General features: G+C 40.1%; 1 protein-coding gene across 1 annotated transcript in view; it reads left to right on the top strand.

Annotated features, from left to right (window-relative positions):
• Positions 1-21,449, top strand: part of CSMD1 (CUB and Sushi multiple domains 1) — a 1,790,960-nt gene that overhangs the window by 314,744 nt on the left and 1,454,767 nt on the right. The window contains exon 2 of the mRNA XM_082374695.1: positions 16,698-16,914. Coding sequence (XP_082230821.1) covers positions 16,698-16,914 — 217 coding nt within the window. The remainder of the gene's footprint in view (positions 1-16,697; positions 16,915-21,449) is intronic.

Here is a 21,449-nt window from a genome sequence, read left to right as displayed (position 1 = left end):
TGTAGCAGAATGATTTTTTTTTCACAGTTGAAAGCAACATGCTCATTTTAGCTTCAGCGTTTTTACTGTCATTCACTTAGTTCCCCATTATACTTTCCAGAGCCATCTCCCACAGGTCTAAAAGTTTTGATTTACTATGCAGCTTTGATCAGTTAATATTGCAAATGGTCACTTATCTCTATATTCCTTCTTTTTATAAATGTTTAAGTTATGAGTATAATCTTCTGGTTTATATGCAGTAGTTAAAGCGATGCAAATCAAATTAGTATTTTCCTGAAAAAACAGGTCAACACTGCTGTTAATACTCTTTATCTAGGCAGTAAGCTATTTTTCTCCCTGATCTTTTTTCTGGTCTAAAACCTTGAAAGTTACACTAAAGTAAAACAAAGAAGAATAGAACCTAGATAAAACTAAATAACTCTGTTTAAAGGGGGGTAAAAAAACAAAAACTTTTGTTCTCTTGAAGTTCTAAGTGGAAATCAGTAAAATAAAAATACACACAAAGTTCACTACACACTGTATTGTTTCAACTCAAGGCCACAGATTTGAAAGAACAGCAGTTCCTTTTTGCCAAAGTAGTTTTTACAACAAATCCTAATCCTCCATGGAATTTCAATATCATGCATGATTCCTTCAGAAACATCACAAAACCAAGATAAAATAAGGGATGTGGGCTTCCCTGGTGGCGCAGTGATTAGGAATCTGCCTGCCAATGCAGGGGAAACGGGTTCGAGCTCTGGTCCGGGAAGATCCCACATGCCGCGGAGCAACTAAGCCCTTGCGCCGCAACTACTGACCCCACATGCCACAACTACTGAAGCCCGTGCGCCTAGAGCCCGTGCTCCACAACAAGAGAGGCCACCACGATGAGAAGACCGCCCACCGCAATGAAGAGTAGCCCCCACTCGCTGCAACTAGAGAAAGCCCGCGCACAGCAACAAAGACCCAACACAGCCAAAAGATAAATAAAATAGAAATCTTTAAAATATATATATACATGGAAGTAGATACGAACGTAAAGATCAATTACAGCAGCAAATCCATAAGTGGAGCTTCTGTTTCCATGGATAATTCCATGGCTGTTTGGTCAGTGTCTTCTGTCTTGTTTCTGCACATTCAGAGGAAACGTTAAGACGTGAGAAATTCTGATATCAATCAAGTTCTCAACTATCTTATGTTTAATTAGCTGGGTAGTGTGTGTGAATAGCATCCCATAAAGTTGTTCAGTATACAACCTCTGTGTCCCCCGATCCCACACCTAGAAATATTAGTGAAATCCCAGCCCCTTTTTATGTGTTAATGCATGTAAGAGCTTTGGGTCAAAAGAGTTATTTAAAGAATCAGACCAAAACTAAAAAAAGGCTTTTTTCACTTTCTTTTTATTTATTTATTTATTTACTTTTATTTTTGGCTGTGTTGGGTCTTCGTTTCTGTGCGAGGGCTTTCTCTAGTTGCGGCAAGCGGGGGCCACTCTTCATCGCGGTGCGCGGGCCTCTCACTAGCGCGGCCTCTCTTGTTGCGGAGCACAGGCTCCAGACGCGCGGGCTCAGTAGTTGTGGCTCACGGGCCCAGCTGCTCCGCGGCATGTGGGATCTTCCCGGACCAGGGCTCGAACCCGTGTCCCCTGCATTAGCAGGCAGACTCTCAACCACTGCGCCACCAGGGAAGCCCTCACTTTCTTAAATGCCCCCGCATAGAGACAAATAAGCAGAATCCAGCCTTCAGCTCAGATACACAAACACACTTTTTGTTTCTTTCCCAATTTACATGGTCACCTGTCTCTTCCTGAACAGCAGTAGGGACATTCTGAGGATTCAGACACTGCCCTTTGCTTCTGCAGCACAATTTGCAGGAGTCATTCCTTTTAGAAAATGGAAGAAAGTGATAGTATATGGCTTCTAAATTATGGTGTCATGGGATGAGCACCGGTTTTGAAGTCAAAATAACCTTGACTCGCTTCCCATTGCTTTGGCCTTTGTGTCTGTGTGACTTTGGGCAAATCACTTACCCTATTTACTAAAGAGGAATGACAGTGCATGTCTATCAAGATCATTTTGAGGGTTAGAGAAGGTCTGGAAAGTGCTTGCCGTGAAGTAAGGATACAATGACCACCATAGAGCAGCGCTGCCCTTTATCAGACGTGGCAGTCAGCCCAGTTTTCCCGCTCCCATGGACTGATTGTTTAGTAGGTGCTGGACACAGCCCTTAGCACCTAGGATGGAGCCACAGATTCTAGGGTCAGGGATTCTGACCTCATATGGCTTCCCGTCTAGAGCACTTAGATCTTCATGAAAAGATTAAATAAAATAATGATGGATTATCAACAATAACTTGCTTTTTTCACATACCCTGGCAGATATAGCCGTTGCAGTCCAGGAGAGGAGCTTAGGGCCAAGGGAAATGGGTAATCAAGGTGTAGATTATATGGTAATGGCACTTGGTACTCCATCGTTTTGTTGAGTAAACATCAGTACTTCAGGACACAATAGACACGCATCCCTTCCCATCATCCTTAAAATGCACATTCACCACTTGAGAGGTAACTGACAGGAAGCTCCGTGGTGTCAGGTCCAGCTGAGCCCCGGATCCAGGGAAGACACGTCCTGATGTCTCATCATGATGGGGGATTTATACTCAAGCCCTTAACCCCCAACCTTCTCTCCCTAAAATAGTGAAGACTGTGAGGAAAAACACAATTGCAAGTGTGAAAAATCGGCTACAAGATGTTAAGTCAGCCCTGTAAATGATGACGTATATCATAGTTTCCGGTGTGCAGCCATTGTGCGAAAGTCTAGTATTTCGTTCAGGAAGACACCGAATCCTAATACAAAACCCAACACCATTTCATCCAGAGGCGAGGGAAGCAGGCTAGCATTGTGTGCAAGTGTGTGTATGGGCAGGGCGGGGCAGGAGAGGGAGAGAAAAAGAGAGAGGGGGGAGGGATCTCACTGTTTGATGTTCTGTTGTTGTGGACCCACCTGGAAGCCACTGAGATTCTGGGTGGCAGAATCATCTCCACAGAGATTCACAGGTGGGGAAAGCAACCAAGAGAGACATTAACTTGAGACCTGAACCATTTCAGGAGTCCTGTTGGGCCCAGTGGTCTATTTGCCCAATGGGACAAGCAGATTTTAAACCTGTTTGTTTGATAAGTTTAAGCACAACTTCTTGGAGATCAGTTCTTTCCTATTAAACCTATACAATGACCCTTAAGATTCTGACTTATCTGCTTTCTCAGCCACTCATTCTGGGTGGTATTAAAAGTATGTAGGAAATCATTACACATTTCCTTTTTATTTTTAAAGTGCATTTGTTAATTTTGATAAGGTTAAAAAAACACCTGTTCGTGATTTGTCAGGCTTTCAGTCTCTAAATCTGAAAATCTTCCTTAACCACAAAGGACCTCGTGGATGAATATTCTCCTTCCCTTTCCTTTCTGAGAGTTTACATTACCTTTACGCTTCATAGATGACCATAGGTTAGTGGGGTTTTAGCATGACTTTTTAACATTTCAGTTTCTCTTTGGAGGTAAATTCTCACTAAACATTAAAATAGAACATAGTATTAGAATTTAAAAATCTCTCTTGCAGATCTAGAAATTGTTCTCTACTGTTCAAAAAAGAAAGAAATGGGGAATGGAATGGTGATAATCCATCTGCAGAGAAATAATTCATGTAGAGGATCGATAGGCCCCATTGCAGGTAGGGATTTGGAGCACCCAGGAAGGAGTCAGGTGATAGTTTTATTTTACTTTTCTTAACAAGTATCACTGAATTGATCGTACAGCATCACGGTTAAACTATATCAACATCTTAGATTTTAAATGCTCTATTTAAGGGAAACTTATTTTCCTACATTGATTTACCACCATTACCTTGAGACTGATTTATACCTCTTTTGAATTCTCATGTATTAAAGCAGAAATACAGAATTACATTATTTCAAATTTGAGGAACAACTCAATTCTATTGACTGATCATAATGTGTTTCATCACTGGGTATTTCATTAAAAGATAAAGCAATATCTGACGTACAATTGAGAATGTTAGTTCTACAGTCTATGGAGAGAGAATTATCTTAATTGGCAATGCATGGTATGTTTCTATGAGAAAAGCAGAATTGAGTTCAAAATAACTTGCAGTAGAGAAATGTAGATTTGAAGTTTCTGAGAGAAAAGACTCAAATTTAGATGGCAGCCTGTTTCAGGCCAAAAGTCACCTATTGTAAGAGCATCAGTGTGAGATCTGGGAACCGTGATAAAGTGCAGCTTTATTTGCTTGTTTGTTTTGTGTTAATTTGGTTTGTTTTGTGATATAACGAACTTCATCACTCAAAATCTAGAAAGTCAAATAATTTGGCAATTGCCGTCCTAGTATTTTAAGTACCACATTGTGAGCTGAGGACCACGTGGACAAGGCCCCAAGCAGACACAGGTGCTCATGAAGGCATCTCCTAAAATGCAACGTCTACCCAGACATTTAAAGGAAAGCAGGGCAGAGCCAGATAAAGGGTGAGGTCCCACTCGTTATTTAACTTGTAAAATCCTCTTAAAATCAGGAGACTCTCCAGTGAACTATCCTTTTTGAAAACAGTACAGGTCTTCCTCGACTTACGATAGGGTTACATCTCAATATTACATCCCAATAAACCCATTGTAAGTTGAAAATATCATACATCGAAATGGACTTAATTCACTTACCCTACGGAACATCGTAGCTTAGCCCAGCCTACCTTCAACGTGTTCAGAATGCTTACATTAGCCTACAGTTGGGCAAAATCATCTAACACAAAGCCTGTTTTATAATAATGTGTTGAATACCTGATGTCGTTTATCAAATACTGTACTGGAAGTAAAAAACAGAATAGTTGTCTGTCTCCAGAATAGTTGTCTGTGTCTACAAGCGTGTTGGCTGTTTCCCCTTGTGACCTTGGGTTGACTGGAAGCTGTGGCTGCAGTTGCCCAGCATCACAAGAGAGGATCAGGCCACCTATCACCAGCCTGGGGAAAAGATCAAAACTCAAAACTTGAAGTATGTTTTCTACTTTGCTTTTGCACCATCATAAAGTCAAAATATTGTAAGTCAAATCGTCATAAGTTGGGGGCCATCTGTAGTCGTCATAGTCTGTTCAGGCTGTTACAACAAAATACCATAGACTGGGGGCTTATAAACAGGAGAAATCTATTTCTCACTTTTCTGGAGGCTAGAAGTCCAGGATCAAGGTGACAGCAGATTCAGTATCTGGGAGGATCCTCTTCTTGGTACATAGATGGCCGTCTTCATGCTTTGTCCTCACATGGCAGAAGGGGTGAAGGAATTCTCTGAGGTCTCTTTCATAAGGGCACTAATCCCATTCATGAAGGCTCCACCCTCTGAACTAGTCACCTCCCAAAGGTCCCACCTCCTAACACCATGACAATGGGGATTGGGTTTCAACATATGAATTTTGCGGGGATACAGGCATTCAGTCTGTAGCTACAGCAGCTATCCTTTTGCTTTCCAGCCTCTACCTCTGCTCAACCGTGCTTCATCTCTAATCACTACTACAATCTTGCAAAATGGTATCATTCTCATTTCCCACCCATGGAAACTGAGGCTACTCTCAGCCAGGTGACTTGATCAATCCCCAGTGCTCCATGCTGGAAATTAATCACATTCTTGTTTTGTTTGATTCACAGCCCAGTGCTTTTTTGACCCTACATTATGTACAATGTTCTTCCAATTTATCTCTTCAGAGTGGATTGACATTGAATGACCTTATTACCATCAGTGCAAGAATTTCTCAGTTGGTGAACCTATTACAGTCCTAGAATTAACTAAAAAACCCTCCCCTGGGTGCAATAGCTAAGGAAACAACATTGACCTCACATCTAAGCAGTTCCAGGTCTGACTCGCAACAGCCTTGCCTTATCCTGAATTATGACCCACTTCTAGAAAGGCAGAGATGCCAGTGTGTGAAGGAGGATCAAGTAGGAGAAAAATTAGCTTCAAATAGAGCAGGGAATATGTGGTAGTAAATTTTTATTTCATTTTTTATTGTTTTTTATTTATTGAAGTATAGTTGATTTACAATGTGTTAATTTATGATGTACAGCAAAGTGACTCAGTTATACATATATATATTATTTTTCATATTCTTTTCCACATGGTTTATCACAGGATATTGAATGTAGTTCCCTTTGCTATACAGTGGGACCTTGTTGTTTATCCATTCTATATGTAATAGTTTGCATCTTCGAACCCCAAACTCCCAATCCACTCCTCCCCCACCCGCCTCCCCCTTGGCAACCACAAGTCTGTTCTCTATGTCTGTGAGTCTGTTTCTGTTTCATAGATGTGTTCATTTGTGTCGTATTTTAGATTCCACATACAAGTGATATCATATAGTATTTGTCTTTCTCTGTCTGACTGACTTCACTTAGTATGATAACCTCTAGTTCCATCCGTGTTGCTGCAAATGGCATCATTTCATTCTTTTTTTATGGCTGAGTAATATTCCATATATATACCACATCTTCTTTTTCCATTCATCTGTCAATGGACATTTAGCTTGTTTCCATGTCTTGGCTATTGTGAATAGTGCTGCTCTGAACATTGGTGTGCATGTATCTTTTTGAATTATAGTTTTGTCTGGTTATATGCACAGGAGTGGGATTGCTGGATCATATAGCAATACTAATTTTAGTTTTTTGAGGAACCTCCGTGCTGTTTTCCATAGTGGCTGCACCAATTTACATTCGAAGCAGGGAATATTTAAATTAGTCTTAGGAGCTGTTGCCAATCAGACTGCTCTATAGGACGGAGATGATAAAATCCCTTTTCTTGGAATTAGAATGATAACACTGCACTCTGAATGTTCTAGGTGATCACTTGGCTGGAGAATATAAGGAAGTTTCCTTCTAGTACCACTACTTTATATTTTTACAGATTCTTTCCACATGAGTGTGCACGTAGATTTATAACTCATAATTTACACCACCACCACCATTGTTTCCCACACATATACCCCAACTCACCCACATGCCTTCATAACTGAATACTGAGTGCCAGACAGTCTTGTAGGAACGGGGTTATAAACCAGGCCGACAACGCCCTCACTCTTGGAAGGTTTATGTATTCGTTAGACAGGTAGACAATGAGTAAAGAAGCAAACAAGATATTTTCACAAAATGAGAAATGCCATCTGGAAACACAACAGGGCATGGGACAGTGAGAACTGATGGAGAGGGGCTACTGACCAGAACATGAGAGTCTGGGAAGAGCCCCCTGCACCGTGACCCACAGGAGGAGAGGTCAGCACCAGGGAGATCTGTGGGAAGAACATTTAGGGTAGGTGGATTAGCACATGCAAAGGCCCTGAGGTGGCGACAGGCTTGGGGTGCTTGAGAAAGGGAAAGATGTTAAGCAGACCAAGCCTGCACATGGTTATGATGACAAACTTTAGTACAATGATGAAAGATTGTACTCCATATTTACATAGCCCAGTGAAACCCCCTCTCTCTTTTATAAGTGATAGAATTGGGTATTGATGGTTCGTCTGTAGTGTAAGGGCTACCTGCATGGCCTTGCTCATGGGCGGTGAAGTCTTTAGGGAAGAACTGATTTTTTGGCCCCATCGCAGGGACTCAGGCTTATGTGCCTCTGGCTTTTCTGTTTTTCTTCTTTGCTCACATTGTGAGTAATCTCCCCTAAATGTTTGAGATTAAAACTGAACCAAGCAGCCTCGGGCTATCAGCTACAGTAGCTGGTACAGTTGCTGCTCTTGGTACACTGAGAAATAGAATGCTTTTAAAACTTCCTTTAGGGCATGCAGTTCCTGGAAAACGCCTGAAGACTGTAATTTTCAAACACCTCAATCAAAGTCCTAGGAAGGGCATTTTACATCATGATCCTTCTACAATTAATCCTTTCCCAAATAATGCAGACCCTGAAATAGCCAATGAAACCGTAGAAGATAAGGATGCCAAAAGTTCAGCTTCTGTGCACCAGTGCCGGATCGAATCTCAGAGACGGAGTTTTGGGTGAAGTAAGAGAGAAGAGCTTTACTACTTTGCCAGGCAAAGGGGACCACAGCAGGCTCCTGCCTCGAAAAGCTCTGTGTCTCCACCCCAGAGGATTTGATGAGGGCTTTATAACCATGGTTCCAGGGCAGGGTCTCTCACAAGATCAGGGTGTGAGCAGGGCCCTTAATCTCATCTCAGGTAATGTGTCTCCTAATCTTGATGAGCGTCTCTGGTCCCTTTAGTCTCGCCTCAGGTGGTTTCTTGGCTGCTCCTGCCTTAATTAGCAGCTTCAAATCCTCCCTTTGGAACTCAGGGAAGGCTTGGAGTCTTGCCGACATGAAACGGGGGACAAAAGGGCCTCCTTGCCTGGGAGCCCCACAGGCCACGCTTGGTTTCACTAATGCAGAGCAGAGTTTAATGCGTATTTGATTTGTTTACCGCTTCAAAAAGTACTTATCTGATCAGAGAGGCTTCTGCTGCCGTGAGTGAAATGTGAGGCCTCCTGATATTGGAAATTCTAATAAGCATGTCATCATATTCCTTAGTCATGAAGGAAAATTAAAAATGCAAGTGAGGATTACAGTGTACCATTCTCTTTTACTTTTGAGTTATTGCATTGTCACTCATCCAACAGGAGAAGGGAATTTTCAGTCTTGCAGCAAATCTACAGGTGTAGAGTATATTTCCACACAAATTCCAAAATAAGAGAAGCTTTCGAGGTCAATAATCTGGTTGTAAGAAAGTAATGAAAGTTGTATTTGCATAGAAACTTACATAATATATGAAAAATGTAAATTTTTATTTTTGCAGAATGGATGAAGGGAATGAATGGAAACAGCCACCAAGTATGATAAATATTAAAACAAAACAAAACAAACAAACAAAAAAACTTCCTGAATTGCCTTGTTTTCAAAAGGAACCAGTGTGGTTATCTGAGCTTGTTGCAGACAGGACATAAACCTGTTTATTTTCAATGTCCGTCTCCAAGGAGAGACACGGATTGTGATGATAATACAGTTTTTGTTCACACTCTATACACACAAGTCTATTTACTCTTTTAAATGATGTCAGGCTGGAGAGTTAGAAGGCAACTATATATTTCTCAAATGTCGTCATCTCCAGATTATTCTTCTGCGGTCCTGGCAATCATTTGTCACGTGACCTGTTTCCTTGTTGCTAGAATTCAGGACAGAGTATCCTTTCCTCGTATGGCTCTCTTCACATACTGAATATTATAGACCATGACTTTCTGGAGTCACTGAACCAAATCACAGGTTAAAACATCCCAGATGGCAAAATGTTTGCTCTCAGAAAGGAGTTTTATACAGCAAAGGCACTACCTTATTACAAATTTTCATCTGAATAAATATCCCAACAGCTAGCAAAACTGTTATGAATACTATAATGTAACTATAATTATATGATAATAAGTAAATAATTATTATAACAGCTTGCAAAAGCTAAGCTACTTCCTACCTTAAAGGCTGTGCAAGAATTAAACAAGATAGTAGGTGTCAGACGCTTGCATATGCGTTTACAAATATTATGTCGTCTACCTCTGTTACTTTCCAGGAATGGGTCAGCAGGTCCAGAATCGAGGGAAACAGCAATTTCAACAGCTTGTGGAGTCAGGAAGGCATTTGTGTATATGTACGTTCATTCATCAAATGCTTACAATGAATCAGGATGAATCACAGATGAATCATCTCAGGGAATACTGTGTTCTAGGAAGTGAAAGGTGTGTGCTGAACTGTAGCACAATTCAGAGAGTAGCTTCTGGGTGAGGCACAGACCCAAGCGTGGTGACCCTTCAGAGCAGAGGGGCCGTTGCATCTCAGGAGTGACCAGGGCAGGATGCTATTTGCTCAGTTGAGTGTTTCCAAGACTAACTTTCAACGCAGGGAACTGTCCTAGAGCACGTTAGCCCTGCCTTTCCCAGAATGGGTTCCCCAGCCTCCAGCGCTGCACCTCATCTGACCATCATGAGCTACACTGCTCTGAGGACTTGGGATTTTTCCTGCAGTCTCCTTGTTGAGGCCCAGGCGATCTTATGTAGCTTCTCAGAATAAACAACAATGTCAACAACCAGCCAACCAACTGATGAAGCAAGACACATACTACACCTAGTTCTTTTATTTTTTTTTTAAAATTAATTAATTAATTTATTTTTTGGCTGTGTTGGGTCTTCGTTTCTGTGCGAGGGCTTTCTCTAGTTGCGGCGAGCGGGGGCCACTCTTCATCGCGGTGCGCGGGCCTCTCACTATCGCGGCCTCTCTTGTTGCGGAGCACAGGCTCCAGACGCGCAGGCTCAGTAGTTGTGGCTCACGGGCCCAGTTGCTCCGCGGCATGTGGGATCTTCCCAGACCAGGGCTCGAACCCGTGTCCCCTGCATTGACGGGCAGATTCTCAACCACTGCGCCACCAGGGAAGCCCTATACCTAGTTCTTATTGTCTCCCGTTCAGTCCATAGGACTGGCAAATCTACAGTCACCCCAAAACAAATCGCTCACATATTATACATCAGGTAATATGACACCATTAAAGTGTAGATCGGAAAAAACATTCAATAATAATAATTCAGTAATAATAAAAAACATTCAACTATAATTATTGTTGGTAACGGGATGGTGAGTGACTTAAATATATACTGATATATATTTATATATAAATATTATTGAAATATAATTGATTTACAATGTGTTACTGTTAATGTACAGCAAAGTGATTCCATTATACATATATATATATATTTTTACATTCTCTTCCATTATTGGTTATTATTTGTAACCTATAATTATAGGTTTATAGGTATTATATGTATAGGTGTAGATACATATATACTTGCTTTTTTTCCTGTTGACACTGATGTTTGATTTCAAGGTAACTTTTGGCATCAGTATCTTAAGGACAGTTTCTTAAAGAATAGTATTAACTGAGTTTTCCATCCTGTAACAAACAACATAATTTTCATTAAGAGATTAAAATTATCACTGCAACATTGCTGATTATTTTATTGCCCTTAGGAAATATAATACACAAATGTACTTACAATAGATTTCTGTTATGCCATATATAAATGTATGATTACATTTACAATATTTAAAAGTTTGTCCATTAACACTGTTTTCCAGTTAAAATAATCTGCTTATTTGAGGCTGTTTAAGGCCAACATTGAAATCAAGCATAGATGTCAGCAATTTAAAAAGAAAAGGTTTGTAGAATACTTGAGAGTTCTCTGTAGCAGGCAAGTGCCCACTGGAGTATAAGAATCAAGGTGGAAAATCATACAAGGAAGATAGGATGAAAACTCTTCTGGGAACCCACAACTTTGGCGTTTGTGGATGGTGGGACAGTTGGCAAGTCCCATACTCCATCTTTCTGTGAAAGTGCATATAAATTCTGAAAATGTATGCATATGACATATATAATCTGTGTACCTTCATCCGTGGCTTTATTTTATTCAGTGAAAAGTATGTCTTTCCATTGAAGCAATCTTTATGTCAGGTAGACATTGACATGATACCTGTATTAGGTCTGGTACCAGTTGAAGAATGTAAGCTATACATTATTTACATCTGTTAATTATAATGACTTTCCATCCTCAGATTTCCATTTGGAGAATAATTTTAGTTTAATTATCCATTGTGGCAGCCATTATTTTTGTGGGTATGTAGGAAGCATGACCCTTAGTTAGATCCCAAAGATGCTGAGATCCACAGCTTTAAAGTAATTGTTATAAGAAGGTGTCCTTCAATCCAATACTAGTACGGATTTTGAATTTATGCCACTTACTCTGAGGAACTCTAGTCGATACCATTGTAGTACTGTTGCTTAGACAAATAATTATTTTCATCATGCTCTTTTTTTTTAAGTAAAAGTCGAGATATTTTCATGGGTCGGGAGATACTGACTAAATTGCTGGCAAATTCGAAGTTCCCTCCTAGCATCAAAAGTTGTGTGGAGTGCACAGGGAGACCAGCTCGGTGCTGTGCGACCACCTAGAGGGGTGGGCTAGGGAGGGTGGGAGGGAGACGCAAGAGGGAGGAGATACGTGGATATAGGTATACATAGAGCTGACTCACTTTGTTATAAAGCAGAAACTAACACACCATCGTAAAGCAATTTTATACTCTAATAAAGATGTTAAAAAAAAAAAAAAAGTTGTGTGGAGTGAACAAAAGTTACAAAGTGGGGTTGTTACTTCCACAAAGAAAGACCAAATAAATTGGGTTCTTTTTTTGTTTTGTTTTGTTTTTCTTTAGCACAAAATGCTATTCCCTTACACCTCCAGGACAGGCCCTGGCCCGGGGTGGGTGTGCGGGGTAGTAGTCAGGGCTGGAGATTTTATGATCCCTTTGTCTCTTTCCAATTTTAGAAAAACCCCCTCTGATTCTAAATCTCCAGCTACCTCTAGTTATTGTTTTTCTATTGTGTTGCCTTTTTCTTGTTGATCTGTGTGGTTTATTCATTAGATGGTGAATAGGTCATTGGATGAATATATGGATTGGAAATACATCCTATTTTTTAAATTTTTTTTTGGATTTCCTTCTCAGGTTTTCCTTTTATGATTATTACTTTTTGTGTGCTATTTAAGAAATCTTTGCCTACCACACAGTTATGAAGATTCTTTTTTTTTTTATGTTTCTTTTGGAAGCATCACTGTTTCACAGTTTACATTTAGATCTGTAACCCATTTGGGACCAATGTTTGTGTACATTGTGCGGTGGGGATCAAGGTTTATTTCTCCCGTTTGGTTGTCCAGTTGGCCCAGCACCATCTACTGAAAAGACCATCTTTCCCCCCAGGCCCTGCAGCACCACTTTTGTCATAAATCTAGTGTCTGTATCTCTGTGGGTTTGGGGACTTTCTGTTTTGTTCCATTGGGTCTTTATCTCGGTTGGCACAATTAAACACCATTCAGATTATTGTAGCTTTACAATAAAACATGACATTAAGTAGCATAAGATCTCTGGCATTGTCTTGGAAATTCTCAGCCCAGACCAACTACATTAGACGTTATTTCCATTTCTTTGGAAATTCCTCAGTTGTTTGCGATGTGTAGTCAAGCTTGACAGTTACTCATCCAAGAACCTTTGAGCACTTCCCTAAGTTTGTAATGGGCCCCCTGGAAAAGTCTATCTCTGGATCAAATGTGACTCATTCTGCAAAACGCCCTGTAATAATTGGTACCCAAATGCAGCCTAAGTGTTATTCCTTGGAGAAAAATCGTAATATCCGATAATTTGGTTCACCATGATGGGTCTATAATAGTAACTACTTTCCAGCTAACACTTTTTCTGTTGAATTTATTTTTCTTTCCTCCAATTTATGATCAAGTCTTCACTTTTTGATTTACTGTGAAGCACGAATTGCTAGATAAACCAGAAAAGCTATTTTCTTTAAAGACCTTTCAAAACCCCACAGCTTTAATATCTACTTGTTACAGTGTTATTGTTAGATTTAAATTTAGTGGAAAATGGGCTTCTTATTAGTTCTTTGGTTTTAAACTCATAAATCCCTTTCATTATTTTTTTTTTTTTTTTAAGATTTAGCAAACTCCCACAAGCATTTGATAACATTACTGTGAAAGATTTGAGCTCACTGAGAGCTACTATGGTGAATATTTTTTTAAGTGTAAAATGTAGTTGGAAATAATTTTGTTTGTCGCTCAACAATAAAAGCTGGGATAATACTTGTATTCAAGGGCTTCTACTAATTGCAGTAATCTGAGTGTGCCCAGATTTTTCTTAATATTCTTTCTTAATATTCTTAGTGTCAAAACATTTAAATACATCTAAACATCTTGGTGGAAATTGGCCAGATTAAGAAGGAACGAAACCCTGCAAGCCATTTGCAGAGGCTACTTAAGAGCTAACCTCAGACAAACTCAATGTTGGAACGATTTGATAGGAGTTATTCTGTTCCCTCACATGTCCGTAATAGTTATGGTTAAAATGATTAAAGTGCGTTATTAGGAGAGTTCAGATAATCCACCCGTCCTGCCCTTAGCCTCTGCTCTTTTTCATCCAGTCTGGCGGAGCCATAGTCGTGGAAGACACGCTTTGGGGTAATGCACAGAAAACATATAAACAACTACGGGGGCCAACTAGGATGTCCCTGAAGGCTTATACAGAGGAGTAGTTATGTGGGAAGGGGAGGTGGGAGGAACAGGTGAGGAGGAAACCAGGGAGCAAGCGGGGTGGATAAAGGACGAGGAGTGGCAGAAAGGAGTTGGATTGGTGAGGTTGGGAAGGGGTGGAATTTTAGGGTTTGTCCAGTGGTAGCAATACAATCGGTGGTCCAGGTCTGTGGCTGTTGCTAATCTCCCCGATGCTGTCCTTTCAGCAGAAGGTCCTTGCAGGCATCCCGGGGTTGCAATTGACAAAAAAGGTCCAGTGCTTTGGAACTGCTCATGAAATCTGAGAATTGCCAGGAGAGGCCGATGTTAGAGTCCGAGTCACAGCATCTTGAGGGGCTGAGGGAGCCTGGAACCAGCTCTGGGGAACACTTCCCAGCCTGCTCCGTGACTGGGGGGGCTTTGTGGTTCTCACCCGCCCTTCCCATCTTTTCCCCTTCTCTTGTTGTTTGGGTCCTGCACCCAATTCCACCCATAGGGTAGGGTTCCGCACACCAACCAACACGCAATACTCAGGACGCCAAGTGGGTGTCCTGCAATTCGTCTCATCGGGTTCCACAGGTAAAGGGCTCAGTCCCCAAGACTGCCCTTCACTTCAGAGGCCAGTTGAAAGCCCAGGTTCTTACCTGTACTTCCGACCCCCTGGCTATAAATCAGAGGTTCCCAGGCCTCCCTCCTCGCGTTCGATTAATTTGCTAGAGCAACTCACAATTCAGGAAATCTGTTTATTCTTTAGATTACTGGTTTATTAAAGGATAGGAATCAACAGCCAGATGAAGAGTTGCCCAGGGCAAGGCATGGGGAAGGGGCGCTGAGCTTCTCTGCCTTCTCTGAGCTCACCGGTCTCCCAGTAGTTCCACGTGTTCACCAACCTGGAAGCTCTCTGAGCCCCGTTTTTTGAGGTCTTTGCTGAAGCTTCATTACACTAGCATGACTGATCAAATCATTGGCCATTGGGATTGAGTCAACCTCCAGCCCCTACCCCCTTCCCCCTAAAAGTCAGGAGGTTGGGACTGAAAGTTGCAACCCTCTAATCACATGGTGATGTTCTCCTGGCAACCAGCCCCATCCCTAGGTGTGGTCCAAAATTTGCTCCATTAACATAACAAAACGCCACCACCCCCTTCATTTAGGAAATTCCAAGAGATTTAGGAGCTCTGTGCCAGAGGGAACAAAACCAAATAAATATCTCTTATTATTAATCACAACGTCAAATATGTAGATCTTGAACATTAGAGCTATCCTAATTCCTCCTCTCTAAGAGAAGCAAGAATAAGAGGGGTGAGCAAAGTGTGGGTTACCCTACAAACCTGAGTAGGGAAACCTAAACTCACCCATTCCTGATTCTGAGGCTTTTCTTTTTTCTTTTTTTTCTTTTTTTTTAAAAGAAATTCACGTTCTTTTATTTATTTATTTATTTATTTATGACTGTGTTGAGTCTTCGTTTCTGTGCGAGGGCTTTCTCTAGTTGCGGCAAGTGGGGACCACTCTTCATCGCGGTGCGCGGGCCTCTCACCATCGCGGCCTCTCCTGTTGCGGAGCACAGGCTCCAGACGCGCAGGCTCAGCAATTGTGGCTCACGGGCCCAGTTGCTCCGCGGCACGTGGGATCTTCCCAGACCAGGGCTCAAACCCGTGTCCCCTGCATAGGCAGGCAGACTCTCAACCACTGCGCCACCAGGGAAGCCCTGAGGCTTTTCTTTAGTGGAGCCCATCATTTCAACAAACATCTCCCTTCTCTGTCATCCAGTAAATCCCACCAAATAAACAGGAAGACATCCATAGAGGGGAGGTCCCTTATTTTGCTGGTCTGCTGGCTCCTTAATTTCCACATAATTTAATTTCTCTTAACACCTTTTGTTTTCAACTGGGTAAGATTCCTGTGGTCTCATTTTATTCTTTGGCTTTGTGGGACTTTAACCAATGTGGGTGCAAATAGTTTGAAGTTTGAGCGTGGTTTTTACCTAACTATTCATGGTACATACCTCAGATGGCACTCATTTAGATATATTAATATTTGTATGTATTTAGAGAGTGTATAGTGGTTTTTTATCTGTCAATTTAATTTCCCCAGCAAGGATCTTGTGGGCAGTGTTTCCTCATGATAATGTGCAGACAGTTGGCACCAACTTTGTTTCACAAATGTGGCAGTCTGATATGGCTGAAGCTGTAAAAAAAAATTTCCCAAATTTGTAATATGAGTTCCCAAATGTTGTATATTTCCTTCTTTTTCTTCTTTTTTTTTTTTTTAGGGAGGAGTTATTCTCTATCTTTTAACACTGGAGAACACCGCTGCAATTTATCATTCAGTATTTGTGCTTGAAGGATCACACAATAAGTCATTATAAAAATTGGCCAAGGAGTTCCCTGGTGGCATAGTGGTTAGGATTCTGGGCTTTCACTCTAGTGGCTTGGCTTCAATCCCTGGTCGGGGAAATAAGATCCTGCAAGCCACATGGTGTGGCCAAAGAACAATTACCAAAATGGTTGGAAAATTTTAAAAAGAATATACTAAAGATAGGCCAAACTTACATGCTTTTTGGTGTGTTTTCTTTTTCAGGTCAGAACTGTGGAGGCTTGGTCCAGGGTCCCAATGGCACCATTGAGAGTCCGGGGTTTCCCCACGGTTACCCAAACTATGCTAACTGCACCTGGATTATCATCACAGGAGAACGCAATCGGATACAGTTGTCATTCCACACCTTTGCTCTTGAAGAAGATTTTGATATTTTATCGGTGTATGATGGGCAGCTCCAACAAGGGAATTTGAAAGTGAGGTAAAGTGTTGGCTCTTCCTGTAATAGATGAGGTTTGACATACTCAGATTCTGAAACTTAATTGGGATTAACATTTGAATTTAATTTTCAGAAAAGAACATTTTAGTTACTATAAAGGAAAATTAAAGACTGGAGCTTTGTGCACACTTTTTTCAATCCCTAAAAACGTAACTACTTATTGAAAGCAATCACTGACTTTATTAATGCATATCAAATTGTTCAAGATCCGTAAAACACTGTTGCCAAGGTAATTTAAGTTATGATACACCATTGTTTTTAAGCAACTGTGGATTTGAGAGAAAAAGCACAAAGTGAGCACAATTTAAAGAACAACAAAAGGAACCTTGATATTGTCAGAGAATATATTCAATACAAAGAACATCGGAGGTGGGTGGGGTAAAAACATGAAAGAACGTCGTACTCTTTGGAGAATTTTTGGTTCGCACCATCATAAAATATTCCATTCCTCATTAGCTTTCTCTTTTAATCTGTGATTTTTTACCATGAAGAAAGAAAAATATTTCCTGGGATGATTTTAAGTTATATTTTTCATTTATCACCAAGAAAAAAAAATTGTACCTGTACAAATATATTCATCTTTTTTTTTTTTTTAATTTTGGCAAAGGAATGAGGAATATGCCTTTCAAAGAAATTGGAATTTCTTAGCCAAACTGATGAACGTATTTAAATATATACATATATGGCAAATAAGACTTTATCCTCTGGTTTTAAAATTCTGCATTAATTAGAGATTAAGTTTGTTGAACATAGGGTCCTGTAGAAAAAGACTGACAGTAGGCAAAAGAAATTGTGCTGCTTAGATAAATAAAATGGCATTCATGCTAATCTTAGCAGTAATATACAAAAATGATATACTTTATTTACAATTTTGTGAATTGAGAAAAATCTCTACCTATAAAAATGCATGATTGTATTTTTACATCTAGTTAATAGATTAATAGTATATATATTAGTATATATTAATAAGTATATAATATATTAATAAATATATAATATTAATATATATAAATATCAATATATATTAACTATATGGTCAATATGTTAAATATAGCATATGAATATATTTCAAATAGATTTTATTTACATTACTTTATGCATTTTCAAATGTAAAATACCTTACAGTTTTTTCCGAGTCATCTCCAATGTTACTGTCTGTTTTTAGAAACACTTTTCCAGTTGCCCTTTCTGAGACATATTGCATACAGCTACCTCCTTTATGGATTAGTTAGGTAAACTTTCTTTCTTCCTGTCTGACATGTGTGGGCCAACATTTGGATGTTTGGACAAGGTATCTACATATGCAGTCCCTGCTAATTTGATGCAAAATGCCTTAACCTCTTTCATGCTCTTCTAACTGTTAGTTATTTACTAGCTTTTCATCCACACAAATGATTCTTCTAGGGAATAGTGCTATTTTGTAATAATAGAAAGCATTGTGACAAAAAATAGAGGATCTAGTTTACTCAAATATTAAGTCATATGCCTCTGTGTTAAAAAGTAACTCTTTCTCTTTCAATGAAAGACAAATGCCTATTGCATATGAAGGTAAAAAATATTGCTCTGTGAGGAAGAGCGCTGAGCTCCCGCAAGAAAACTTTCCCAGGAGCCGTCACAAATGCAACCAGACTGATCATCTGTTGGATATGGTTTGTAATTTACTGTCCAGCTGTAAGCACTCATATTCTGAGGGGAAAACTACAAATGATCTTCAAATCTATTATTTTGAAATATTTTTGGTCATTTTTATGTACCTTTCTAGGTTCAGGCATTATTTAGGCAGGGGGAGGGGGGGAAGAGGGGTGTTTCCAAAGTAATTAAACTCATATTGCTTATAAAATTTTAAAAAATTTCTGTCAATATTTCCATTCCCTATAACTCTATTATAATTGCTATAATTCTATCCTATTCTAAAGGAAACCTATCTTAGATGTTAATTTGCTCAACTACCTGTCTTTGGACAATTTAGTATTCTCTTATGTTCTTAAGTTGATATTATGATCACTTTATATGTTAATAACTATAAAGTTTAGAAAACAGCATACCTGTCATCTTCAGTATTATAACAGGATCAGCAGTAGAAATATTAAGGTTAGAACAGTTAGACTCATTGTATTTTATCCTGAGGTACCTGTGAATAGTATATAAATTAATAGCTGTGACTCAGAAAGCTTTATCAATATGGTTGAGTTATATGTATGAATCATGATGCTTTTACTCACTTAGATTTTTTTATATATATTTTTTAGCAGCTTCATTTTTTAAAATTCATTTATTTTATTTATTTATTTTTTAAATTAAAAAAAAATTTTTTTTTTGGCTGCGTTGGGTCTTCGTTGCTGCGCCTGCGTGCCAGGTGTCCTAACAAATTGGCAAAACATATCAGAAACAGAATTCCAGTAATGACTGCCAAGCACTATAGGTCTCTACAATAATAAAATTTGGGTAAAGAATGATGTGAAATAGGAAAATAAATAATGTTGTGAAATAGGAAATTTCCTCATTATTAGGGCAAATGTGCGAGCAGGTTGCAACACTTCAACATTGGGCGATGGGCAAAATAGTTATAAATAGTATTGAAATCTGATTAACAGGGTTGAGGTGGAGACTCTAATGCTGTTTGTTTCCCATTATATCTTGGAACAGTTGTTTATTTCTCAAATACGATTCACTCACAACACTTAAAGCAGCTCTGGAATTCAAACGAAGGGTACTTTGTGAGAGGATTGATGTGTGAGCTGCTGATTCACTGAGTTGTCAGGAAAGTTATCACTTAGAGCTTTCATGGTCTGTAGTTGTTTTACTTCTGTACAAAGGCTGTTTTTATCAGCTCAAAACGTGCACTGACAAAAAAAAAAAACAGTTGTTTTATTAAACAACTTGATCATTTTATATAAAGAAATTTCTTTTGTGTAAGTACAGTAGAGAACTTTTTTTTTTTAATTTTTATTTACTTATTTATGACTTTGTTGGGTCTTCGTTTCTGTGCGAGGGCTTTCTCTAGTTGCGGCAAGTGGGGGCCACTCTTCATCCCGGTGCGCGGGCCTCTCACTATCGCGGCCTCTCTTGTTGCGGAGCACAGGCTCCAGATGCGCAGGCTCAGTAGTTGTGGCTCACGGGCCCAGTTGCTCCGCGGCATGTGGGATCTTCCCAGACCAGGGCTCGAACCCGTGTCCCCTGCATCGGCAGGCAGATTCTCAACCACTGCACCGCCAGGGAAGCCCGAGAACTTTTAATAAGTAACATATGATTTAGATGTACTCCCCAACTAACAAAACAGAATTTGGAAGTTAGAATTACTGATGTTTACACTGTAACTTGAAATTTAGTAAGAATATATGATTTACCCTATGTAACAAGAAATCTTTAAAGGAAACAAAACATCTTGGATTATCTATATAACACAAACGCATATATGATTTGTATCTCCATTGATAAATTAACTTTTAGTATGTAAATATTGAGCATTAAATTAAGACTTCTTGTGAGCCCAAGAGAAAAGATTAAACTCAAAATTAGGAATAGAAATCTGCTCCTGAGCTATCTAGAATTAAAACCCTAGTTCCTGTTTTTTTTTTTTTTTTTAATGAATTTATTTATGTATTTGTTTATTTTTGGCTGCGCTGGGTCTTCGTTGCTGCACGCGGGCTTTCTCTAGTTGCGGCGAACGGGGGCTACTCTGTTGTGGTGCGCGGGCTTCTCATTGCAGTGGCTTCTCTTGTTGTGGAGCACAGGCTCTTGGCGTGTGGGCTTCAGTAGTTGTGGTACGCGGGCTCAGTAGTTGTGGTGCACGGGCTTCATTGCTCTGCGGCATGTGGGATCCTCCCGGACCAGGGCTCGAACCCATGTCCCCTGCATTGGCAGGCGGATTCTTAACCACTGCGCCACCAGGGAAGTCCTGCCCTCACTGGTTTTTACGAGCTGTCATATTACTGCCATTTTTTGAATCTCTGGCCATATTGACTCTGTACCTCCTCCTGAGTCTCAGATCTCCACAGAAGTCTAACCCTACATGTTTTATTTTGCAGCATCTCTTTATAAACCACAACCTGCTTTGATCCTCACAGAAAACACTCCATGAAGTCCCATTCTATGAGAGGCTGACCCATGCACACAGGTTGACCGGTACATGGAGATGATCACATGCCGGCCCCAGGCTCACCCGCCTCTAATTCTGAAACATTTGCCACAGTCCTGTCCTCATTCTATGTTGCCAGTAAGATAAACACTCTAGTCAACGTGACCGTGATATTCAAGGAACCCTACCAAGTGCAAAGTACACTTCTGGCCTTCCGTCTCTTCCATATTTTCCCTGTGTGTTTCATTCCACTCTGGTTGCTATAATAGGACACCACAGACTGCGGGGCTTAAAATCAGTGGGGATTTATTTCCTGTAGTTCTGGAGGCTGAAAGTTCAAGATTAAGGTGCCAGCAAATTTGGTGTCTCATGAGGGCCTGTTTCTTGGTTCACAGGGGCTGTCTGTGTCTAGGCTTTCAGTGTCTTCATATGGTGCAAG

This window comes from Balaenoptera borealis, assembly GCF_965194805.1.
Source record: "Balaenoptera borealis genome assembly, chromosome: 21".
Classification (NCBI taxonomy): domain Eukaryota; kingdom Metazoa; phylum Chordata; class Mammalia; order Artiodactyla; family Balaenopteridae; genus Balaenoptera; species Balaenoptera borealis.
This window is presented reverse-complemented; position numbering and strand designations above follow the sequence as displayed.